Here is a 26,602-nt window from a genome sequence, read left to right as displayed (position 1 = left end):
GCTGGGCTGACTTTCTCACTTTTATCTGCGTATCTACCACGTTCCACTTTTTATACTTTGATGTCATTCTCCTTTTCCCAGCCTCCCCAGAAAACCTTCTCATCTGCCTGTTCCTTATCTAGTTGCTCTTGAATGAGAGAGTTTACACTGAGGTCCAGCTATTTTTGTTGCTTTACGTCACTTCTTTGAGCTGCTGTTTGTTTTCCTTCCCCTTACCATGGCCCATATGACGAGTCCCTCACAGGCAGTGTTGTGTAACAGGGATATCTCCCATCTTCTTCACACTGAAAGTTCTGGTCTGCTTTCACGGTACCTGGTCAGGATCTTCACCCAAGACATCAGTGCAGATTTCACAGGGTCACAGCATGGCTGAGGGGGGAGGCACCTCTGGAGTTCACCTGCCATCTCAGAGCAGGTTCAGGGTGTTGTCTAGTTGGGTTTTGAGTGTCTCTAAGACTCCACAGCCTCTCTCAGCAATGCGTGTCTGAGACAGGCAGAGTGTGTGACCACCATCAGAGTCTAAAAGTTCATTTTTACATTTAACTCTCAAGCTCAGGCTGAACTGCCTGTGGTTCCCCAGATCCTCTGTCTTGCCCTTTTGAAGGTAAGGGTGACACATTCTTCCAGTCCTCAGGGACGATACCCCATTGCCATGAGCTTTCAAACAAAAACCAGAAATGACCTTGCAACAACAAGGGCCAGCTTCCTCAGCTCCTGTGGGTCCATTCCGTCAGACCCTTGTTCATATCCAATCTGTTTAAATGTTCGCTGACCTGATCTTCCTCCAACAAGAGTCAGTCTTCCTTGCTTTGGGTTTTCTGGATCCCTCAGGGCTCCAGGGTGCCTGAAGGCTGAACTTAGCAGTAAAGACTGAGGTGAAGAAGGCATTCAGTGCCTCAGTCTCAGTGTCCCTCCTGCTTTTCCTAGTGCTCCTTTGCAACGAACTTCCTCATTTGTGCTTGGAACTACTTTGAGACACAACAGAGTTACAGAGTTACGCATCAGGGCAAAGTAAAACCTTCACATTTCTTTAGGAAAGGAGCTGAAAAGCTGGAGATCTGTTGTGATACCTGCATATTCCTAGTGCACCAGTGAGCAGCCTCCTCAGTACCAGAAGACGGGAAGGTGGTCCATGGTGTTCCATTGCCAGGTGTTGGAACAGATAATTTGTTAAATGCTTGTCTCCAGGAGCAGTTCTTAGCAATATTTTCTCCATAGGGACAGCAGTGTATTTCATACAGCCTTACCCAAAAGCTTTCACAACCCAAGAAAAGAAATGCTTAAAATGAGAAGGGACAGCATGACCCTTTCAGCACAAAATTTGGATGGCTGTATTGAGGGCTTGGCCTTGATTTGTTGATGTACATTCTCATGGAAAGTTCTAACAAGTTGTCACCGAGCAGGAGGGGATGGGAGAGAGGAGCATTTGCCTTTATGATAAAGACTTCCCTCAGAGGGAAGCAAGAGATGCTAGTAGGTTGAGGTGAGTGTTGTGTCAGACCAACGAAGCAAAAGGATGTCTTGTCAAAGCCTCCACCCACTCTTCTACCAGCCTGGCAGTGCAGTAATTCCCTCGGTGTTTTGAGGGGTGTCCTCTAGTATCTTAGCAGGCTGCAAACCAGGGACTGCCTCCCCACCTGCCTGGTGGCGCATAGGACTTGGTATTTTGGAGTACACTCACGTAATTAGTAACTCTGTGATTGAGAGAGTCACAAGCCCAATGCCACTGTCTTCCTTCTGGCTGCTAGCGAGTCCTATCAGGAAACAAGAGACAGTACTCCCTGCTCCTGAAAGTACTCCCTGCTCTGCTGGTTCTCCAGGTCATGCATGGAGAGTGTGGGTAGAACTCCGTGAGGACAGGTCAACCCAGGGAAGGTGGTGCAGGGCATCAGGAGAGAGAGGGAGTCTTCTGGGAGTTTGCAAGGTGCACCTGGAGAAAGCTACAGCCATACTGGTATAATACTGAGAATGGCGTTTCTCTTAGCCACAGAATTAACTTGTATGTGTGATAAAGTTGTCCCTTACTGCTGCTTCAGATGGAAGGGAAAAGAGGAGAATGGGATCAAGATGAGGTCTGGTTAAATCACCTGGGACTGATATTGGTGTGGGGGTGAACAAATGATGACTGGACTGTTCTTCCAGTGGGCTGACTGCTCACGACTGAGCCTGGTCCTGTTTGCATGAGTCTGTCCTGTCTTCCAAAATCGTTTTGGGATGAGCGCATGCTACTTGGAGAAAACTACACCTTACTACAATAATTTATTTAGCAAGAGTGATGTGTTTCCCACTCTGCTGTTTCTAATGAAGCCCTTTTCATTTCCATGATAGCTGGTGGCAAATGAGGATGCATGGGATGGGAAATTGCACTGATTGCTTTTACTAAAGAGTGACACCTGCAGACTAGCACAACAAACAGACACCTTTCTCACTGCTCGCTTGCTTTGTGATCACTGTGCTCCTATCATGGTGGCAGCCAGCAGCCCTTTCTCTGCATAAGACAAGTAGAAAGGGTGAGGAATGCATTTGGAAAGGTGTGAGGTTGAAGGTTTTAAAGCTGTCTGGAAGCAAGAAGTATTTCTGCACACTGTTTTTTCAATGCCTGTTTCTTTGAATGCTCTTGCATTTCAAAGAATGCCCACAGGGGCAGGGTTGCAGTACCAGGTCCTGGGGAGAGAGATCATTGCCCTGTGAAAGAAGCATTAATAGGATTATGCAGAGTAATTACAATTATGTGATGTATTGTGTTTGCCAAAGCTGTCCCAATCCAGGTGTGTGGACCTGGGACTTAGCTGTCTTAGTTGATTAGTTAGCTGCTAAAAGCAGCTGTGTCCCAGTGAAGGTGCTTGTATGTGAGTCTTGCTAGTGTGTCCCATGCAGGTGATAGATGTCTTCTGCAGGACGTGTAAGACACATTAACCTTGCTAGTGTGAGGTATGTACTGCACTGCACTGCGTCCCTGATCAGAGCTGTGCCCTGATGCTGGCTAGGTAAGAGCAGAAACTTTGGGAGCAGCCTGCTTAGCAGACGTTCCTCTGCCAAGATTCATCAGGAAGCAAGATGCAGCAAGAATCACACCTCTCTGATCAGTAAGGGGGACAATAGTCTGCTTAAAGCAGAGAGACACTGAAACCAGGACCCTGTGACTGTGTGAAGAAAGCAGAAGCCTGGTTTGGGAGCAAGTAGCACGTCTTCCTGCTTCAACATAAATCTGTTGCGGGAAAAGAAGAGTGAGGACAGGGAAGTACATTTTACGAAGCTCCCTGGTACAGTTTGCTCTGTATGGAGCCATGTGATGTAATTTACAGTGCATGTAGCTGGCTCTCAGGCAGAAAACAAGCAGTATTTCATAATATATTAATTGCCTTATTTAAAATGATGTGTTTAACTGTTTCCTTTTCACAAATCCTGGATTGGAAAGGAAATAGGAATGGACATGTATCTCCTATTTCCAATGCATAGCTTGGTTTTCAGTGTGAGGCAGCACTGAAGCTGCTTCGTATACATCTTTTTCTTGTCGTCTGGATGTAAACATTGTCTGATTGTCATTGGCAGAGACAAGATAGCTGAAAGGACTTTTTGAGTCTCCCAGAGTGCCTCTTACCTTTTGGCATCAAGTTACCCTACTCATTTTTGGACGGGGAGGAATGGATTTTGAGAGGATAAGTGGTGTGGAAGAAAAGTGGAGGGGAGGAGAGAGATATCAGCAGAACAGAAGGATAAGATGGATGAAATGATGGATGATTTCAAGAAAGAAGGAGAGAAGGGGCCAGAGAAGATAATGGATCTAAGCAGATTCTGGGAATGACAGTGATTCTTATTTCTGTTTCAATTTATTACTTGGAGCTGAGTGCAGGTAAAGATTTTATTTCATGGACTGGTGGTTAAGAACTGAGAAGACAATGTGTGTCTTCCATGAGTTTTCTAGCTGTATATCCTTGCGCCACTTTCCATCTGCTTTTTTTGCCTGAGGTTGGAAGTTTGAATCTCTTGTGTCTTCTCCTTGGATACTTGCAAACTCTTTCTTTCAAAAGACTTGCAAGACTGCCCCTATGAGTTTTTTAGCCATAGAAACATCACTTGTAAATGATTAGGCTGAAAGGGAAGAAGCACTACCAATGCAATGCAAGTTTAGCATTCCAAAGGAGAAGGTAAAAAGGGAAATGAAGTTTTAATGGCATTTGAGATTGAAATGCTCATTGTAACTTTCAAAATCCCCCTTATTAGCATTTGCATTCCTTCTTTTCTCCCCTTTTTATCTCTTTTGATCCTGCATACAAGAGAAGGAATGAAGGCAGAGTGTATTTTTTCCTCTATTGGTCGCTCTCCTTTTCAAATTACTTCTACTTTTCAAGGGATTGAGACCCCTGAAAAGTCTTTCAGAACTTTAAATTCTCTTGATTCCCTGGCAGTAAAGACACAGGAGAAAGAGAGTCCAACTTGTCAGGCTAGATCATGTGAACATCTGAAGATGTTTTCAGATGGCAGAGTTTGGAAACATGCCTATGAACAGTTTAAAACAATACTTAAAAGATTTTTTTGTAAATAACTGTCATGTTATGTTCTTTCCCCTGGAGTGCACTGGGACTAGGTCTCCAGAGGTTTGGCTGGATTTCAGCCTGCATCTCCCGATGCCAGGGCAGCTTTCATGCAGGTGTACACCGGCCACGTGGAGAACAGATCTCCAGGAGAAGGGAGACTTCTTGCACAAAGCTGGAGGAGCGTGAAGCACACACAACCATTATTGATTCATTGGCACATGTTTCTACTATGCTCAGAGGTGTGCAGCTCAAGAGAACAGAAAACAATTATTTGGCATGGGGCGCGTACCATACACATGATGGATCTCTGCAGTGGAACCGTTGTGCACTATGTACTGGAAGGCTCTGAGCCCAGGTGTTCTGAAGAGTGTGAGCATATTATTGTGGGTTTGGATGGGGAAAGGGTACAAGTTTATCTCGTCAGGAGATGTTGTGCTCTTGAAGAGCTCTGTCTGTTCTTTGATTGCTGCAATAGTATTTCACAGATTTCACAGAATATTCTGAGTTGCAAGGCACCCACAGGGGTCATCAAATCCAACTCTTCAGTGAATGGCCCATATGATCCAGAGATCAAGAGCAGAGAGAGGCAGTTTGTCCCTCTGTTGCTTACTTGAAGGCAGACAGAGCTGGAGAGATTTGTGTTACAAATTCACAAACTGTTATTTAGACTAAAAATACTGCATTGTCTTGAGTGCTGCTTCTGTAAACCACACAGCCTTTATGTGCTCTGCTTCCATTTCAAGACAGTCTTGTGAGAGACTCAAAAGACTCAACTAATGTGATGCTCTACAGGCAGTAATCTTGTGGTTGCACAGGCTTAGTTTGTACGAAACTTGTAAAAAAGGCTTTGAATGTCTTACAGGTGATGGAGTAGAACCTGTAAGTTTGACCTGATTGAGTAGGACCAGTTTGTGTCACTGGGGTCAGCGGTGGACCTCCACCCTTCACAGCCTTAAATCAGTGAAACAGTGACAAGTGTTGGCACGGGGGACAGAAGGGGTCAAAGACTTGTGCCTTGATGGATGCATGTTGGGTGGATACATGCTGGGTGCTGCCAGGACCCTGCTGTGGAAGGGCTGCGGAGAGGGTGTAGTTCTTGTCTGGAGCCAGGTCCCACTGGAGATGGGTGCTGGGATGGGCCATAGGCAGCTCCAGTCACGGAGAACAGCTCTCTGCCATCAAGACAGTGATTTCCAGCCTGGTTAGCTTGAAAACCTTTTTGGTGCCAGAGAGCTCAGACACCTTCCTGAAGGAGCTCTATGTGGCCTTGCCAAGAGCAGAAATTTCTTGAGCCTGCTGGACTTGTTCATCTCCTGTGGGTTCTCTAGGTGGTGTTTTGTACCACTTTGAATGCTTTTACATATCCATTTCCTTCCTTTACCATGATGTCATGCGGTCTTTGCTTTTGAAAGTGCCACCCCTTTTATCACCATTATCTTCAGGTCTGTATCTGGATGTGTGTTCTTGGCCCTCTACAAGTCCTTTTTGCAGTCTCACCGAGTTGCCGAGATTAACCTCAAGGAAATAGGGCCTACTTGTTTTTACAATGCAATGGAGAAGGTTTCAGCTCAAACTCTGCATCCAACAGACTGAAGTGAAACTTTTGGCTTTCTTCTACCATTATATTGGCTTTCATCTACCATTATACCACTCTTAATAGTAACCCTAAAGAGCTACTCTGGACAGTTAATGGTTGGAATCATGGCCATTGCTAAACAGCTTTAATTGCAATTTAGCTCTTGGTTCCAGAATGAAGCAGATTGTTCTCAAGTAGCTATTGAGTAGCCAAAATTTCAATTTTTCTCAAGTAACCAAAAATTCAATTTTTAATATCCAGGCACAAAGCAGCATTCATCTGCTGAATGCTTCTTTGTCCCTGGATGTTAACAATTGAAATTTTGGCATTAAGTACTGCAACTGAAAATTGCTTAAAATGGAGATACGAGGTGCACTTCTGAGTGGCTTAGTGCAGCCAGGATGAGTGGGTGTATAGCCCTGCCACACTCCGGACATAGCAGACTTACTGCACATGAAATTAAAATTATTATCTGATTTCTCTTCCATCTCTGTGAGGTCTGTTTTCTGTCCAAATCAGGAGCAGCTGTAGCCCTGCTGTCATTGCTAGGCTTTTATTGAATCTGCCTGGGAAATGCCAGGAGAGATTTATGCCATTCTCTCTCCCACTCCTATGACTGATAAAAGTTTTGCTGCTGCCTAGTTGGAAACTTCTTTGATGCAGTTATAACCCATGCCTTTTGACTCTCTTGTCTTCCCTAGACTTTGAAAGCAGATGATTTATATCCTCCTTGTACCAACTTTTTCTGTGTTTGAAGCCTACTGTCATGGCTTCCCTCCTTCATCGCCACCCAAAGTTTTTAAGATTTCTTAGCAGATCTCACACCTCTGATCACTGGTCCATCCAGCTCTGCTCTGAATTCTCCTCTAACTCTCTGGCACATCCTCAAGAGCAGTGCCCAGAGCTGAGGTCTAGTGTTCATGTTGCTGGTGATGGCAGCACAAGCTCAACATAAATCCCAGTGCAGGCTAGTGGAGCGGAGCACAAGCACATACAGCATCCTCTTGTCTGCACACCTGTGGCATGCCATTTGTCTCCTGGAAATACAGACAACTCATGCTCTGACTTGGCAGTTCAGCGCAAAGCCAGTCTACCTCATTTCTTGCTTGTATTTTCAGAATAGGGAATATGCCTGGAAGGAAAGAAAATACTTGGACAACATCCAAGTTGGTAAATGGGGTTGTTCAGCCTTTCCCCTTGTATAAAGTCAGTGAGAAATTGTCACCAACAGAAGGTCGTTGTTGAATTGGGATAGGTGGCAGCAGACACTCTTGGGTCTGAAAGAGTCATGATGCTGAGCTCTTGGGGTTCATTTGGTAGGTTGGGGCCCAGTACCTGACAGTCCTGCTCTGTGCACCTGCGAAGTAGAAAATGAGTAACTTCCTGGCAATCAGCAGCAGGATGTATGGAAGTCCTGGCTCCCAAGTCTTCTGATGCCATCATAGCTGGAGATGTGCATGTCTATTCACAGGGGAGTGAGGCAAGCTCTGCTTCCTAGCTGCATCTTTCCTGGGTCGACATGGTCACACTGCCTGGCTGTACTTCCCCAGGTGAGCAAAGTGAGAGATCTCATTGCTGCCAAAACACTCCAATTCCCCTCCTTCCAGATGTGATGTGACCCTGATCATTATGTTCTTTATAACCCACATCAGATACTTTTTATAATCTGATTCTGCTCAAGTGCCTTGTCCTGGTTTTAGTATTGGTTTTGCGATTGGTTGTTGTTGTCTTTTGCTTGTTTGTTTACTTGTGTTTTCATAATTCCTAGCCTCCCCTGACATTGTTTTCTGCTCAGAGTAAGAGAAATCAGCTTGTGGATGGTGCTGAAGGTGCCAGACCACAAGCAGTCCAGGACTGTATGCTGGAGAGGTCACCTCCTAGCAGTGAGTGGAGCCACACCCAAGAACTGGTATTTGTAGGAGATAAGGTGCCCATCAATCTTCTTTCAGGCCTTTCCCAGGATGTAAGGAAAATAATTTCCTGGTCTGCTCCCTGCCAGGGATATAAAAAACACTTAGGATATCAAAGATGAGAAATGATAGAATGAAGTGTTGACAAAGATTTGAGTTTTTACACTGTTGGGGCTGACTCTACTGCTGGGAGTCTTTCACAAAATACTGTGGTGCCAGAGTAGAGGGTAGTTTCAGTTTGATCTGGATTAAGCTGCCATATATCTGGGTTTCCTCAAACATATTTCACTTTTTCCATGTGGTAATTTTGTCCAGGACCAAGATAAATTCATCCAGAATTCACAAATGTCATGCATGTTTGTAGTGGTTTGACCCAGGCCGGATGCCAGGAACCCACAAAAACTGCTGCTCGCTCAGTCCTCTCTGCAGCTGGATGGGAAAGAGAATTTAATGAAAGGTTCCCAAATTGTGATTAAGGAACTGGGAGTGGTCATTCATCAAATAGCATTGGGGCAAAACAGGCTCAACTTAGAGATACAAAATGAATTTCTTACTAACAAAATCAGAGAAGGATAATAAGAAGTGTAATAAACCTTTAAGAATACCTTCCCCACACCTCCCTCCTTCCAGCTCTACCTCCTACCCCAGCAGTGCAAGGAGACAGGGAATGGGGATTATGGTCAGCTCATCACATGAGCATGCTCCCACTGCTCAAGGAAAGGTGTCCCTCTCCTGCTGCACCATGGGGTCCTCCCACAGGATACAGTTCTCCATGAGCTTCTCTAACATTGCTCCATCTCATGGGCACCAGTCCCCCTCAGACTGCTGCAGGGGGGGTCACTCTTCCACGGGGTCTGGTTCTCCAGGCCCCAGCCTGGGAGCAGGGCCCTTCTCTCCATGGGTCTCCCACGGGGCCACAGCCTCCTCCAGGCGCCCACCTGCTCCAGCACGGGGCTCCTCCATGGGCTGTGGGTGGATCTCTGCATCCCCCATGGATCCCCATGGGCTGCAGGGGCACAGCTGCTGCACCATGGTCTGCACCACGGGCTACAGGGGAATCTCAGCTCCGGAGCCTGCCCCTCCTTCTCCATTGACCTTGATGTTTGCAGACCTGTTCTCCCATGTTCTCCCTCTGCTCTTCTCTGGTTGCAGTTACAACTGCACAATCCCTTTTGGGTTTGAATTCTTCTTAAGTATGTTATCACAGAGGAGTTACCATCATTTCTAATTGACCTAGTGTCAGCACATCCATCTTTGGAGCCACCAGGGATTGGCCCTGATGGGCATGGAAGAAGCTTCCAGCAGCTCCTCACAGAAGCCACTCCTCTAGCCCCTTGCTACCGGGCCATACAAAACCAATACAACAGTGCAGGCAAATCTAATCCTAGGGTGAGTGGGATGCAGTAGGAAAACTGGGAAGATGCTGGCCTGTGGTGAAGCACATGTTCAGTCAGTTGTACAGGCATGTGCCTGTTTGTTTGGCTCGACATTTCCTCAGGAGTAGTAAATATGCCATAGCATGGCTCTCCTAAGAATGCATTGAAGTGCTGCAGACATTCCTAAGCTTCACAATCCTTCTAGGAGCTCACTCCTTTGACAAGGGCTATGACATTTGCAGCCATGTTTTGCAGGTGAGTCATGAAAAGCTAACTTTTCATAAGCAGCCATGTAAAAGAGTAAGAGCTAAAGCAGAGCCAAGTTCCTTCAGTGCTACTGCACTGTATTTCTAAAGACAAGTGGTGGAACCAGAGCCTGTCTTTAGCTCCCTGTTCTCTAGAGGTCACACAATCATTTTGATGGTCATGTTTGGTAGGCACCAAAGAGCTGAGTAGGCTGTGCTTGAGGGTTTCAAAATACCTCAGTGGTTTTCTAGGCACTCTTTCAGGTGCCAGAAAGAAAATTCCCACCTGTTCTGAGCACTGGGCTGAGATTTTGCTATGGCTTTGCATTTTGATCCCGTAATTTCAGACCCAACTCCTGAGCTCTGACTGAAAAGAAAAGAAAAAGAAAAAAGATAACCAAGCAACAGATTCTTTGTTGATTCCTTCCTGCTCTTCCGTCCATGGCCTCTTGCTGACGGCACTTGCTGCATCAAGCTTTCATGAAGTTTCCTCTGCTCTGTAGTTGAGACTCTCCTCACAATCAGACCTGCCTCTCAAAGTAGTCCATGTTACATCATTATTTCAGAGTCAAGACCCAGGAATGCATACTGTGAGAGGCTACAGAAATAATTTTAAACTGTGTTTAATGCAACTCCTATAGTTGCATTATCCTGTTTACAGAGAGAGAGGAGTTACCTGCTTTCTTTATGCCAGCAGTGAGGAATTCCAAAGCAAATGGATATATTGTACTCTATTTTGCATGAAGTACTACATATTTTTTCATGAAATAGTGTTTCCAGTGCTAGTGATGCCTTAAGCTTTAGCTTTCGTATTTGCAGATTCTGTACTGCCTAGGGATGTAGTTTCTGAGCCTCATATTAAGTGCCAGTAAGCTCTCTTCACAGAGCAGGTACACAAAAGAAATCCTTTTTCTGCTGAGGACCAGGGACAACTTTCAGCCCAAGAGCTTAAACAAGGATGAGTTGAAGAGAGAAAACAGGAAGGATAAGACGTCACAACCCAAAGCTGTAATTGGGCAATTAAACTCCAATATGCAAATGAACCAAAACTTATAAAAATATAAGGTCTTGTAACAGGTCAGCCATTTTGTGACCATTCTTGATCCACCCTGGGTGCAGCCTTGGTCTGGCTCTTGTCCTGCCCAAGGTGGATCCTGGAGGCACTTTTGATAAATATCTGCTTTGTTCTCTAGCTCTGTCCATTCTCTGTTTCAGGTCAGCCTTCTTAGGCATCACTAGGGTTGCCCATCTTAACAGGCAGAAGCTGTCTGGAAACACTGTCCAGCCTGAAAAGGCTGGTATCCAACCTGGTAAGCAGAGATCTGAGAAGAGCTTTGTATCGTTCTCCAGGAACTCCTGTCAGCTTCAGGAAAAGATGTACTTAATGCTCTTTACTGGGAGAGGTGGTACTGAAAACCACAAGGTCCCAGGATTTGGTCCCTGAGAGCTGAGCGAGACAGTCTTTACATCAGCTGTATGGTTAGAAATACATGAATGGTAGTATAAGCTGCACTATCTCCCTCCATTGCAGTTCCCCCCTCCCCCATGGGGAGGCTGGAAATACTGGGAATTAAGTGAAGATGATGAGGAGGGAAGGCAGGAAGCTGATTCCTGGATTGCAAAGGCTGTGCTGGCCTTCCTTCTTTCTCCAGGATGCAAAAGACTCTGTGCTACCGTGGCAGAGGGTCAGTGATCCCTTCATCAGTCACTTTTATCCTTTTGTCAGTTCAGGACCAGTCTATGTGGTAGCATCAGAGGCCTGAGCAGCACGTGAGGGAGGTCTTCTGCCTCTTTGACCAGAGAGAGGACTCAGACCTCAGTTCCAGCAGCCTCTCAAAATATCCTGTCCATGTGTGCTGCCCAATGTGCTTGGGTGATCTGCATGCCTCTGCTGTGGGCACCCTGGCATCTTGCTGTCTCACAAGCAGTGAGGTGAGCTGGAGATCCCTCAGGTCTGGCTTCAGGCCTTACCCAGTGCTGCACACACAGGATTTTCAGGTCCTTGAGCTCTGCCCATATGGGCTCACACAGCTCAAATACGGCTATGCAAGGAGAGACCCTCTACACGGGGCCAGCCCTCCAGTGCAGGGAGAAAGCTAATGCTGGTAGTCCAAAAAACATTCAGGGAAAGCATATTGTTAAGGGACTGTGCAAAACATTTAATTTTCAGACATTATAAAATGCACAAATATGCCTTTTAATGATTTGGAGATGATAGTGCCAGTTCTTGCAATGTAAAAGCAATCCTGTCTTACTGACAAAATATTGGTATATTTTTCATCACTCTCTTCCCCGCCCCCCCCATTCCTTATACCAGTTGCTCTTTGCACTTTTTTGAAAATGGCTTCCTCTCCAAACAGCAGTTTTTATGAATGAGGAAGAAATGTGTTGTCATTACTTCCTGTCAGAGGAACAGGTGAGAAAGCTGGGCCCGCAAGGCACACTTCAGGTTTATTGGGTTGAAAGTCTGCCTGGATGGGTGTGCATCTTGGTATGTTGGCAGCGGCATTTTTAGGGCAGTACAAGATACACATGGCTGTGATCTAGAGGCCCTAAAATCACAGGATCACAAAACAGTTGAGGTTGGAAGTGATCCCTTGAGATCATCTAGTCCAATCCTTTTCAAAGCAGAGTCAACTAGAAAAGTTGCTCAGGACCATAGCTCCAAGGATGGAGACTCTATAATGTTTTGGGTAACCTGTGCCAGTGTTGGACAACCCTCATAGAGAAAGTGTTTCATTGCAAATAAATGGAGTTTTCTGAGTTTCGGTTTGTACCCATTGCTTCTTGTCCAGTTGCCTGGCATTGGTGAGGGAGTCTAACTCTGTGTTCTCTACTACCTCTTCTGAGGTATTGGTATGCATTGATAAGATCCCTCTGAGCTTTTCTGCGTGAAGAGTCCTGGCTTTCTCAATAATTTTTCCTGTGTGCTTGGTGACTCCTTTCTCCAGAAGAGGCTTGAAACTTCAGACCACATACTCTCTCCCAACTCAAGGGCAGTGTAGCTAGAATTCTATAATTTCCTTCATTTTTGTTTGGCACAGGTAGTTCTCACTATTTAAAAGAGCCTTTGCACCTAATGTATTCTCCAGAAGAGATTTATTCAGCTAAAAATATGGACAAATCAGAGTTAACATAGGTAAAACATGCTAAGGTAAAAGAGCAACAAAGACGACTCTGAAGGCAACTGGTGATCTGCCAGGACTCTTACAGGCATGTATATTTGTCCAAGGTGGGGCTGGCTCTGAGCTGTGTCAGTAGAATTGGGAGGAGGCAGGAAGTAGGATAGAACTTGTGTCCTAGTACTAGTCACAGCCCAAATCTTCTAGTGAGACCCCACCTGGAACAATGCACACAGTTTTGGTGCCCCCACCAAAATGATGACATGGAACTGCTGGAGCAAGTCCAGAGGAGGCCACGAAATTGATAAGAGGACTGAAGCACCGCCCCTACGAAGACAGGCTGAGAAAGTTGGGGCTGCTCAGCCTGGAGAAGGCTGTGGGGAAACCTCACAGCAGCCTTCCAGTATCTGAAGGGTTCTACAGGGAAGGTGGAGAATGACTCTTCATCAGAAGTGTAGTAGTAGGACAAGGACTAATGCATACAAACTGAAAGAGGGGACACTTAGATTAGATATTAGGAAAAAAATCTTTACTGTGAGGGGGGGTGAGATATTGGAACAGGATTCCCCATCCCTGACAGTATTTGAGGCTGGTTTGGACAAGGCCTTGAGCAACCTGGTCTAGTGGGAAGTGTCCCTGTGCATGTCAGGAGAGTAAGAATGAGATGGTCTTCAAGGTCCCTTACACCCCAAACCGTTCTATGACTCTCTGACTCTATGATTTTATGAAATCAGTTACATCAGTTCCATTAAGCCTCACTGCTCTCTGTGAGAAGGGATTATTGTGTTTAGCACACTTTACGTGTCATTTAAACACCATTTAAAATGCTGTCTGTCAGAGGGCTGTAGTGCAGTTATAAACCAGACATGCAGAACGTAATTGTCTGTGGAAAAAAACATCAACAGGTGACTGTAACTATTCCTATGATCTGCCAGGCTACTTTTTTTCCGTTCATATGAGCAAAATTTAGAATAAGTTTTGGTCCTAAACCACTTGAGGGCTAAACAAAGCATGCATCCAGACTGGCTTGTTCTCGTGCTTTCCTTACCCAAGATGTTGTTTTTTTCATGCTTTCTGAACTCTGTCATGTCAGAAATCATCTCCTCTTAAACTTCTTGCCATATGGCCCTGCCCCAGCGATAGGAACTGGTGGCACACCCACAGCCCAGCTGGCTGGTGATGCTGAGAGCTGCCATTTCTTCTCCGAACTCTTCTCTCTCCATCAGAGATCTGTAACAAGGTTATGGCAAAGGGCTGAACACCAGAGAAAACTGTGTCTATGGCTTGCTGGCTGAGGCTTGGTGTGAGCAGCCCAAGTGCGGAGGGTGAGCCTGTGGTGGGGAGAGGGGAGTGGGGTTCTGCAAGCTTTGCCAGGATGGCCTGTCCTTATGCCTTGGGATGTTGTGTTTCTCTCCTTGCAGATGTCGTGGCACCCACAGTACCGCAGCTCCAAGTTCCGCCACGTGTATGGCAAAGCCGCCAGCAAGGACAAGTGCTATGACTGCGTGCCCATCACCCGCAACGTCCACGACAACCACTTCTGCGCCGTGAACCCCAGCTTCATCGCGGTGGTGACCGAGTGCGCGGGCGGCGGCGCCTTCCTCGTCATTCCCATCAAGCAGGTGAGCTCCCCAACGCGGGCTGGCTTTTGAGAGAACATCAAGAGGCTGGAGGAGGAACAGGCTTTCTAGAGAGATACATCACAGAGGATATTCAGTTAATTTCATGGCCCAAATTGCAAAATGATGGAAGAGGCCCCAGTTGCCCTAGCAGGCGACTCCTGGCATGCGTATTTATATGTCTTGCATTGCTGCTTGCAGATTTTTAACACCTTGCTTAATTTTACAACTCATTTGCCTTTCTTGTATAATCAGCGTAATGTGCTGTTCAGGTGTTTGTCTCCTGAGAGAAGCTGCAAATTAAAAAGTATTTAGTGGAAACAGAGGGCAAAACTAGAAAGATGCTTTAGCAACATGGATTCAGCTGTGACCAAAGGAGAATATGGTATGTTTTGTTCTACCGTCTCCTTTGTGAAAGAATGGAGACACAGTTGTGAGGCAATGAAGCTCTTAAACTTCAAGCATTGATGCTGTGAAGTCTTCCCTTTCAGAAACAAATTCCATGCATATGAGTTTTGATGACTTGGATCTGATGAGAGGAAGAAGGTGGCCATCTGATGTTTATTGCTTCAGTAAAATTAGGCATGCACTGATGTAGATTAACTTCAGTATGAGATTATGATCTCTCTGGAATCTGGACAGAACAGATGAAAGGCAAAAGTTCAGCCTTTAATTAAAAGTTAATTGATGGTGTTATTGCAATGCCACTTTTTCAATATATATTTGCTAAGGATGAAAGTGAACTGGTTGTGCTTGAAGAACCTAGCACTGTTTCCGGCCCTTCTGGACTTTGTTAATTCATTCCTTCAATGCTGGTGTTGTTTAGAGATTGTCCTTCTAAAATTAAACCACTACCCTGTTTTTCTGACTGAGTCACTTCTGCCCCCGCAATGATGGTCTGTTGAGGCTCAACAACTTTTCTTTATCACAAAACTGCATCTGTGGGCAGACAGCTGTTGGCTGTGGGGTGTGGTGGCAAAAGTGGCTGAAGGTGCTTGCACTGCTTACTATTAATTTTTCTGTCTTCTCACCTCTTCTCAGTTTGGCTTGTCTTTGTAGTGATTTTTCCTTCTTACACCTGCTTAGATTCTCCACCCAGTTCTGAAATACTGCATGCAGAAATCAAAGGCATGGTAGAACTAAAAAGATAACAGAAAACCATAATTAAAGTTTGTCAGTGAAAATGTGAAAGTACTTTCATGTGAGGAAAGACTTTGCAGTTCGGGACTCAATCAGTCTGGGGAAAAAAAAAGGCAAATGAGCAACATGTATAAAGCTGTGAGAAGAAGTTGTTTAAGGAGCAGCTCTTCTTGATTTGTTTGGTGAAGGGGATTCTGGAGACCAGGGAGGAGACTCTTAGCAGCAGATGTCAATGCTGCCGCAGGTCAGATGTGGGGCTCACTGTTCTGGATGCTGATGAATCTGGAAGAATTAATGGCTTCAAAATTGAGCTATGGAGAGGAGTTGGTCCCTTGAGCGTTAACCTTTGGTTGTGGATCAGAGAAATTAGGTGCTTCACACAGCTGTTCTCTGAATACGTATTGGACCCATGCTGGGGGTGAAACAGCCTCAGCCATCCAAAGAAAGGGATTCCCGGAGTCAGGATCTTTGATACCAGCTACTTAGTTTTGTTTGATACACTTCCAAAATGGTACTATCCGGTGCAAAGCAGACACTTTTGACTTGTGCTTCTGATGGTGTGGTTTTTTTGTGACTGCCATCTCCCCCTGTGGAGGTGAGCCATGGCAGACCGTGTACTGGACACTTGGCTTGTGCCCTCGTCTGCCAGGGCATCAAAGGCAGCCTGTTCTGGAGACGTGCCTGGGACAGTAGTGCCCTCTTACAATGGACAGCTGACTGTGGTTACTTTTGACTGGATTCACATGAAGAAAGCATGGAGAAGAGCCCAAGAGCCCAAGAGCCAGCATGTCACACATTTGGTCAAAGCAAGAGATAATAGCCAGGATAGGGAGAGTGCACTTGCTGAAGAGGATGAGCAACCTGTTTCAGGGAGCTGTTCTTGTCCTTTTTTTAGTTCATTCTGCATGTGTTGCTACTAGAGGGGCTGTCTGTTTAAGGAATGAAGCCTCAGCTTTGCTCTGTTTAACTGCGTCTCCTTGCTTGTTTGTTGTACTCCTCTCCAGCTGAGTCAGGCACCAAGCTCTCTCATCTCTCCTTGAGTAAATACCACTTCTTTCCTTCTGAACCACTCTTCTTCTCCGGGAGCCTGGGGGTGAGGTAGGGCTGGGGACAGTGGAGGTTATGTAGAGGATGAGTTTTTTGCCCTAGATACCATCCTTTCAGCAGGCCTTTGCATTCAACCTTATAAGAATGAATAAGGTGAATATTTGCCATCACTTTGGAAATGGTCTGTTGCAGGGTGTGTCAGTGACGTCATGATGAATATGTGCCACTGAAACCAGACGGGTGGAATGACAGCACATCTGAACAGAGAGGGAAGGGGCTGTAGCCACAGGGGCTGTCTGGTGCCCAGAACAGGCAGGCTGACTGTAAATCTTGCAAGTTTGAGGAGACATGAACTCAGTGACTGTAACTGAGAGATCAACTACTTTCCCACAGTGTGGCCTGGGTGTGGATGTGCACAGCATGCCAAGGAAAGATCTTGAGTGGGAGGGAAATTTGGTGGCCCCCCTTTGAGAGATGAAGTCCTGCCTTTTTCCTTCTCAGATGACCAGTCTTGGTTGAGACTGCGTCTGTATCTTCCTCTGTAGCAAAAGGAAAGTGAGAACAAGGTCCCAAGGGACAGGAGATTATTTGTGCCCAGGTCTGCAATCTCCAGGCTTTCAGTGTGTCAGCACCAGGTGCGAAAGGGAGCGCATCTGTGGCTGTGCAAAACCTCCTAGACAAAAACTCCCCTCCCTTCTCTCTGGGAACATGGACAGTAAAATAAAACTGATGATGACCCCTCTGGCCTTATGTAACTGACTCATACGTGAGTGCTGTGCTGGTGCCCTTTAGGTGCAGAGGTGGGGCTGACCTACCTCACAGTAATCTGCAAATCTGCACAAATCTGCTGGGAGAGTTTTGATAGATGTTCCACTACAAGTGATTTTTGTCAGTGAGCTCCATGCTTTTGGAAATGCTAGAATTTTAGAAAGGGAGTGGTTGAAAATCTGCTCATTTTCAAGGTCTGCAGGCAACTGTGAAAGTCAGTTGTGGAAGTCATGGAATGACAAAACATCTAGTTACTGAATGGGGTTTTGATCTGTAGAATGAAATTTCCTCCAGCAGTGAAGTTCTTCACTTCTGCATACAGATGGGCATCTGAGACCAGCAGCTCTGGCTTTATGTCCTATATGTTTGTTGGTTCTTGGGGGTTCATGTGTAGTGAATCCTGCTTTGTCCCAGGCCTTGCAATGGGACTGGTGGCCGGGAGAGCAAGGACTCCTTTGCCGAAGCCTGTTGGGGAAGTTGGAGCGGGGTAAGAGAGCTTTGAGGGATGGGTCAGGCAAACTGGGCTTAAGACAGCCTGGGAGTTTCCCAAAAGGGAGTGGGGAGAAGACAGGCAACTAGCTCTGGGAGGGGACAGAATTCCCTTAGGGATCAAGGGATCCCTGTGGATCCAGCTGTCCACACCTTTTAGCTGTCATCTTGAAGCCAAGCCTGAAGCCTACAAAAGGACACTGTGGGTGGAAGAGTGCTTCTTATTAAAGGCCTTTTTTCTCTCTTCTGCCTTCCCAATCTCTTTGCATTGTCGCTGTTATAAAAGGGAATTATTTTACACTGTAGTTTTGAAAAACAGTATTTTACATTTCAAAGCCCTTTGTATGTTCCATTTAAAGCAGGTTAGTCCCAGTTTATACAACAAACTTTCCAGTGAAGCCAGACTAGTTACACACTGGTGTTCTGTTCTGTATTCAAAATTGCAAAAAACCCCCAAAATTTAAAAGCTGGGAAAATTATATCCTATCTGCAGCCTGGTTAGGGGCAGCAGCGATTCCTCTCAGCTCTGCTCTCCTAAGGCCCACCTCTGCAAAGGTGTAGGGAGCAGTACACCTACAGAAGAGCCTGCTTCCTGGGAGAGTGCACATTTGCAATCATTTTGGTAGGAAGCAGTAAGCTGGTAAGCATCACCATCTTGCCATCATGTCTCCCTTCTTACGTGACTGACTTTTGCTCTTGAACTGATGCCTGGGGTGGGTCAGGGGGCTCCCCATACTTCTCCTGCTTCTTACAGAGGGAAGCAAGTGTTGCTTCAATGTTAATAAAATCACCACCACCCCTTTTACCATTTAAATACTCAGACTTGACTCTCACAGCCGAGATCATGCCGGCAATGCGGGTTTATTCAATGCAACACAGCCCCCATGTGGCACAAGGCTCTCAATACACCTCAGGGCGCTTGCTTTTAGGGATTTCTACCAGTGCAGATGCCGTCTAAATTTAATTTAATTTAATTTAATTTAATTTTTTTTATATATATAGATATAATTTTTTTTTTTGAGAGAGAGAGAGAGTATAGAATGCTGATTGAATTTGGTGAATGGTTGGATTTGAACACCATCAGAAAGAAACAGATAGCTTGCTGGAAATAAAACTTTGTAATTTGTGCCACAAATAACTTCTTGCTAAACCCAAAACCTAAACTTTTTTTTTTTCTTTCCCTGCTGCTGCTTGTAGGAAATGTCTTTTTAAGGAGAGTTTGCTGTTGTTTGCTCCCCCATCAAAAGATCTTTTAAAAATGTCGAAGAGTCATCTCATTCATAGATGCTTCTTATCCAAGATACATTTTGGTGTCTGAACCTAATACTGTCTTCTAATACATGTGTATGCATGCACAGAAATTTTTTGACAGCAGCATGTACTTAGGAAGGCCTGGGCAGTCTTTCCGTTCTTTATGATGGTATCATCAAGATTTGACCTGCAGGGACAGCAAAAACCCATCCTTAACAGACAGAGCACCCAGGGCATTTGGAGGACAACAACCAGAAAGAAGTTTCTTTCTGGAGCTGACTTGAAAATGTTCTGTATTTCCATGGCTCACCTTAGGTTTGATTATATTTTTTTTCCAGACAGGCAAGCTTGACCCACATTATCCCAAAGTATGTGGGCACAAAGGAAATGTTCTGGACATCAAATGGAACCCATTCAATGACTTTGTAATAGCTTCGTGTTCAGAAGATGCCACAGTAAGTTTGCCACCTTGTACTCTGTGTTAGTACCTGGCTAATCGGTTTTTGGAGAATGAAGTTAAAAGAAACCAAAAGCTCATGGATAAGATGTGAAAGCATACATATACTTATTTAAGAAGTCAGGTAAGAGTAAGATTCCTTTCTTTCTTCTGCATTCAGACCTTGTGTGATGCCTTATAGATGGTATACCAAATCAGTGTCATGAGGAAGATCTATTTTGTGGGGGCTTGTGCCTTTTTTTGGTGTGTTTGTGTGATAAAAGTGAAATACGAGTTTAAAATAGAATTGTTGTTCAGGTTAAATCTCTTTCAAACCCTGCCTTGACTTTAGAATAAAAGCTTCAACACAACATAATCTGGACCAGCTCTTTCAGACTAATGCCCTGCAGAGCAAGTTTGAGCTTGTTCCTGCAGTCAGTTGCTCTGTAAAGTTGTGCTGGATCAGTTGCGGTGGGGAATATATGCATCATATTTTATACAGTTCTGCAGTGTGTGCTTGGGCTGAAGTTAGTATGGTTAAGATGCAGACATACAGCTTTTTTCATAAAGCAATTGAAAGATTCAAGTCATGTTTGTAAGGGACAATTTAGCTAATTTAGCTACCTACTGGAAGGTCACTTTCAGAATGTCTTGTAATAAGTGTGATGCTGACATCTTTGATAGTGGGGGTATCTAACTAACTACCATGCTTTTTTCCAGAGATCCCATATGAGATCCCACAGAGTTTATTCTCACTCTGCCATACAGGATCAGGGAGGTTTCTCCTGTCATTTTCTCTAGCCCTTGCTTGGTTCACATGCTCTGCCATCTTAGTTCTGCCAAAAAGTCACTCTCGATTATGAGCTTTTTGGATTTTTTCCTGTTGAGTGACTTGTCTTTGCTTGTTTGGATATTTGGATACTCTTTTTTCTCTTTCTCTCTTTTTTTTTTTTTTCTTTTTTTTTTTCTTTTTAGGGCTTCTTTCAGTTTCTGAAGTGGTGGTAAAGATTTTATTTTGTCTTCCAATCTATGCTGTCTCAGGAATTACGACATTGCATAGCTTACTGCCTTGGTCACTGTTTTGAGCCTCATATGAGAAATGAGCACAATCTTCAAAACATCCCACTGCAGTTACACTTGAAGGGGAGGTTGGGTGGTTTCCTTCACCACCTCTCTAGGCAGCCTGTTCCTGTTCTTCACTCCTCACATGGGGATTATTTTCCTTCCAGTGTGGTATCCTACCCTGAATTTCAAGACAGAGCCTGGCTCTATTTTCTCAGTAGTCCTGTAAGTACTGAAGGCTTTTATCAATTTATGCAGAAGCTGTCTCTTCTTCAGTCTGAGCAAGCCCGTCTCCCCCAGCTTCTACTCACAGCATCCTGGTAGCCTCCGCTGGACTCACAAGTTTATCAGCATCTTTCTTGCACTAGGAGGGTACAGAACTGGATGCACTATCCCCAGCTTTCCTTTCCAGTTTTCTCTAGAAACATCACACTGGATCATTCCTCAGACTAAAGAATGGAAACACAGTGCATGTCACTGATCTCAGTATCAAAAGTTGTTCCAAGAAGTCTATCTGTTTGTGACTCTACTCTTTTTACTACTCTCTCATCCTCATCCTAGCACCAAGTATCTTAGGGGTCCTCTGCATTGTGAGGTGGTGTAGAGATATCTCCTCCCTGCCTGCTAAGTAGCAAGGGCTGTGTTACTTGCTGTGATTATCTTTCCTTCTACCTGGTAACTAGACCTTGGAGGTCATTCCATCCAAGCCCTACTCAAAGAACTGGGTTGCTCCAAGCCTTGTTTGGAGGAGCTGGGAAGATCTCTATGGCTACAGATCCGGTGGCCTCCTTAGATCCTTCCAGGTGTTGAGTATCCTTCCAGGGAAAATGGGATGGCACTGATCTCCAGGCTTTCCCATATTGCCATATACATCCATTGCCTTTGTGGCTCTCCTTGTGTACTTTCAAAGATTTTAGCTCCATCTTCTCTGTGCCTTCATGCTATGTAGTTGAAAGAGACTTAACAAAATGTTTTCTTTCCAGCTCTCCTCAGATTCTCTGTGCTACTGCCTCCTTCTCATCTCATGGCTGCTGCTGGGACTCATTCTATGGGGTCAGCATCTTACTTAACCTGGCCTGTTCTGTTGAGCTCAGATTGGACATACTCTTGAGATATCTTCACAGGGGTATTTCCTCTGTTCTAAGACAAGATTGAGAAAGGTTTTTTGGGGGGTTACAGAGGTGTTCACCACTTCCAGGTGTCCTGGGCTGGACATGAGAGGAAAAGCCTTCCTGCCAGTCTGTTGTTAAAAGACTGGTGCTCTCTTCCATTTCTGATCATTAGTAAGCCACTGTGAAAGTAAGACTGGTGTGCAAGGATGCATCTAATTGCTTATTGAGTTGGGTCTCCCTTTGAGGAAGGCTGCAAGCTTCTGAGTAGATGATGGAAATTTCACTTCTCCCACATTTCTCAGAGGTTTCTTGACCATTAACGAGCCTTTCTGGAGCTTGTTTTGGTGGTACCACTGTTACCAAAAATCTGTAAAAATAAAAACTCCTTAACACTAATGTAGCATTAAGAAGCAGACATTCTTTATTCAGCTGGATGCATGAGGGGATATCTCCTCTGAAATATCATGCATGCTGACTACAAAAGAAACTCCTGTTTATATACTGTATTTTATGTACATAGTCACTGATTTTTCCCTGAATAAACATACATATGTATAATAATTTCTCTCAAATCAGTAACATATTTTCTCTTCTTTTTACACATGTGCTCTTCTGTCTTGGGGGATCTTTTTGGTCGTCCCTGGTGTTTGGTGACTCCCAAAGTCATACTTGACTGCCCAATCAAGTGGTAAAAGCTAGCACAACTGGGCTGGTTGCTTTCCAGTTCTTCTTCTTACAGAATGGGCATTGTGCAGTTCCACAGGCCAGTGGTTTTAGAAGAATAGGCACTGTGTTAGCCCACCAGGTGCAGACAATTTTTCATCTGGCAGCACTACAACCATCTTTTGTGGCACAATGCTGAGGCTATGTAGAATGGTACTTTTAGGCAAGATGGGAAGGATTGTATGTTCTCTGTGGACACTGAGTTCCACTTTCTGCTGTGTCAGGCAGGGGTAGGACTGAGGCCAATGTCAATGCCTAGGGGCCAAGAGTTTGAGCTTATCCTCTTACCTCTTCTGTTCTTCTTGGCAAATCATGAGGCATAAAGAATTCTGCTTGTTGAGGATCTGCTCCCCTCTGGTTAGAGGGGAAACTCTGTGCCTTTTACTTCATTTTATCAGGCTTTCTTCAAGATGTAGCAGGGTAGACAGCTTGTTCGTGCTTGGATTGTCCGTGCTTGCCCTGCAGACCTGAGTCCAAGACCTGCTGATTCTGCACACTGGAAAACTGGCAATTTCGGCCATTTAATGCAGCCTGAGATTCCAGCCAGATGCTTTTCCCTGCTTTTATCACCAGCCATTTCATGGCATGAGGAGTGGATGGTTCATTCTAGACAGTTCTTGTCAGCAGGAACAAAACCTATTTTTCCCCCTTCTAGTCTCTCAGCCCCATTCCTTTCGTGACAGCTGTTGAAACTGTGAAGAATCAGTCAGTCAGATTGTAAAGTGTAATGCTTTCTCTAACTGCTGTAGAAGTTAATGTGGATACTGCTAGACTCTACAGCCCTTATGTTTTTGGTGGGCTTGATTCCTTATTGGGATAAACACTGCTGAGAAGAGTGCTTATGATGTTTTCCAGGAGGTCCCAGAATTTGGGTTTGCTTCTTATTTGTCTTAGAAATGAGTGATCCTCATCAACCAAACAGTAGGAGACTTGGGCAGCTGTGGATGATTTCCACAAGCTGTGTTCTAAAGAGCATTTCACTTTTGCTTCAGGCTAAGAACTAGAAAAAATATGACACAAGCATAGTAATTTTCATTGAGCCAAAGGATTAATCATCTGTTAGCATCCTAAATACATGTGTTTCCAGGGTTAGTGTGAGAAAGACTCCTTTTATGCCCACATAGGTTCAGCCCCTCTTGCTGGTTTCCTCTATTGTTCTCTTCCACCATGGGAGGACAGAGCATTTTTGTCTTCATGCAGCACCCTTTGAGAAGGACCCAGAGCCATAGGTGAGCCTGTTACAAGACAGCATGCTCCCAGTGCTGAGTGGCTTCAGTGCAGTGCTGCGCAGCGTCTCTGCTCAGGGTACCTGCTTTGAGGCCACCTGTGTGGTGTTCTGTGAACTTTAGCAAATGGCTGTGTCATTTGCAAAGCATTCAGCACCAGTGCAGCTTTCTGTGACACACACTGCTATAGCTGTTGCCTGACCAGAGGAGTTCTCAGTTCTTCTGCCAGGTTACACTGAATGGATCTTCAGGACCAGGATGAAGAGGGCCAGTTGAGCAAGAGAGGATTTGAGTTTGGCTCAATCACTGCTATAATATCATAGAATCATAGAATTGTAATATCTTTTGGGACTCAGATTTTCTGGCTCCTGCTCCAAGTTTGTTAAGAGGCAAGGTCTGCAAGATCCATGATTTACTTCTTTCCCCTGGGAACAACTTTTCCTAATTGTACTGACAGATCTAAGGGTTCGATTGCCAATTTTAAAGAAACCCTGGTAGGACTGCTGTCTAAAGATAGAACATAAGAAGGAGTTTTCAGGTCCACAGAAAAATAAAGATACAAATGACAAGGACAGGCATTCAAAAAAGGCAGATGCATTCCTATTCACTACAAAGGGAATAGTAATTCCAAGGTAGTTGATAGCTGTTGGTAAATTCCAAATTAGCTCCTTCTCAGGAATCTGATGAAGACCTGTCCTGTACCATTCAGGTTAAAATCTGGGACATCCCCAATCAGTTGCTAAAAAGAAACATTACCACTCCGAAGAAGGAACTACTTGGGCATGCTCGAAGAGTTGGTCTGATTGAATGGCATCCCACAGCTGCTAACATCCTCTTCAGCTCTGGCTATGACTACAAGGTGGGTCTGCGCTCCTAGGACACCCTGTTTGGCTGAGTGTTTTGAAATTTGTTTTAATTTCAAGCTGTAAGATGGTACTAAAGAGACAGGAAGCTTTCTTCAGCGGGAAATTCCATGGTGACTGAAAGGCAAAAGGATATTGCTATAAGTTCAAAAGGACTGTCTAATTTTCCAGTCTTCTGATGAACTTCAGTCTACTCCTCACTTGTCATTTACTGAATTGGATACAGCGTGCAATGCCATCCACTTTTCTTTGTGCTAGTGCATCTATCTGCACTGATGTTGTCTATTTTTATGTATAAAATGTGGTTGAAAAGGAAATTAAAATATTGGACATTCTTAGCTGACACTGATACCTATACATGTAGAGAAAAGATGAAGAAGTAAATAGAGTACACAAAGTCCCTGGTGTGTGAGGCAGCAAAGGGCTGATTTGTTTTTTTATTATTTTTGCTCCAGATAATGATCTGGAACCTAGATGTCAAGGACGCTGTTCTTTCAAGGCCAGTGAAGATTCTTGACACTCACAAAGATGTGGTCCTCTCCATGTCATTCAACATAGATGGCAGTCTCCTTGCCACTGCTTGCAGGGACAGAAAGATACGTGTGATAGACCCTCGTGCTGGAACAGTCCTACAGGTAGGTTGGGTTCAGAGGTTTATGGTCCATCTGATCTGACCTCTTGGAGTGTTTCCTCTCCTGGGTAGCTTCATTGCCATAAAGAGACGATGCATCTGTGCCCTGCATTGCCCAAGGCAGTATATGATGCTGTTCATTTCTACTTTCCATGGAACACTTGCTCTCATTGTTGAAAACAGGGATTTTGTATCTTGATACCCTGTTCCTTGCTCCTTGAAACCTTACTTGGATTGTATTATTTTCATAGGTACCTCCTGCAGCCCTCTGGGGGATATCACGGGAGGGAATGTAGAGATCAGATAAACAGGTGGATGCAAGTGTACTTACGTCCCAATGGTCGAGGTTGTTCTTGTTGCCTGGATTTTGTTGGCTAGGTGAAGCTGGCTGCATTTTGTAGCTATTTGGACGGGTTTGTGTACGCAGAAAGTCGTGCCTGCAACTACCAGAGACTGTTGCCTTTCAAATAAGAGAAACAGTATTTAGGGAGGTGAGACTGGCTCAGCTGGTCAGAACAGGGTGCTGTTAACACCAGGATTGTGGGTTTAATCCCTGTATGGGCTATTTGCTTAAGAGCTGAACTTGATGATCTTTGTGTGTCCCTTTCAACTCAGAATATTCTGTGATATATGGTTGAGCTTTTGGGAATGATCCTGAAGAGTTTAGGCCACTTTTTTCAGATGCTTGTGAAATCCTGCTCACAGTATTTCAGCTGGGCTGAGCAGATATTTCAGATGTGAATGAATGAGAATTGTCATGTAACATGAAATGTAGCTCTGCAACAGCTGTTGTCTTACTCATGCAATGTCCTTTCTCTTCTACAGGAAGGAAGCTACAAGTCTCACAGAGTCAATAAAGTCTTATTCCTTGGAAACATGAAAAAGCTGTTTTCTACTGGAACATCTTGCTGGAATAATAGGCAAATTGCATTATGGGATCAAGTAAGTTGGACCAAAAATCTTAACCATACCAGCTTCAGTTCCTCTCTTTTGCTGTCACTTTTAACTTTCCACCTGCCACATACGTGAGAATTGATTTATAACAGCAATTCACAAGTGATCTGTCAGATTCCTGAAAGGTGATAGGTCTTACTACTGTGAGACCTGAGTTTCTGGAGAAGTTTTCAACATAGAAGCCTAAGAGAACAAAGTGAATGCTATGCCCATGTCCTGGATTTCGCTGGGATAGAATTACTTTTCTTCTTGGTAGCTGGCACAAGGTTGTGTTTCAGATTTAGTATTGAAAGCACACAGACATTTGAGGTGTTGCTAAGTAGTGCTAACCCTAAGTCAAAGACTTTTCAGTGTCTCATGCTCTGCCAGTGTGCAGGTGCACGAGAAACCGGGAGGGAGGATATCCAGAACAGCTGATCTTAACTGGCCAAAGGGATATTCTATACCATAGAATGTCATACTCAACTGGGGGGAGTTGGCCAGGGGCCGTGGATTGCTACTCAGGGCCTGGTTG

The 26,602-nt window shown here is 44.8% G+C and overlaps 1 protein-coding gene across 1 annotated transcript in view; it reads left to right on the top strand.

The window, feature by feature from the left end:
- Window positions 1–26,602, top strand: part of CORO2A (coronin 2A) — a 61,740-nt gene that overhangs the window by 20,481 nt on the left and 14,657 nt on the right. Inside the window, exons 2-6 of the mRNA XM_040089952.2 lie at window positions 14,189–14,389; window positions 19,420–19,536; window positions 24,350–24,499; window positions 24,959–25,138; window positions 25,960–26,076. Coding sequence (XP_039945886.1) covers window positions 14,189–14,389; window positions 19,420–19,536; window positions 24,350–24,499; window positions 24,959–25,138; window positions 25,960–26,076 — 765 coding nt within the window. The remainder of the gene's footprint in view (window positions 1–14,188; window positions 14,390–19,419; window positions 19,537–24,349; window positions 24,500–24,958; window positions 25,139–25,959; window positions 26,077–26,602) is intronic.

The sequence above is a fragment of the Hirundo rustica genome, chromosome Z (assembly GCF_015227805.2).
Source record: "Hirundo rustica isolate bHirRus1 chromosome Z, bHirRus1.pri.v3, whole genome shotgun sequence".
Classification (NCBI taxonomy): Eukaryota; Metazoa; Chordata; class Aves; order Passeriformes; family Hirundinidae; genus Hirundo; species Hirundo rustica.
This window is presented reverse-complemented; position numbering and strand designations above follow the sequence as displayed.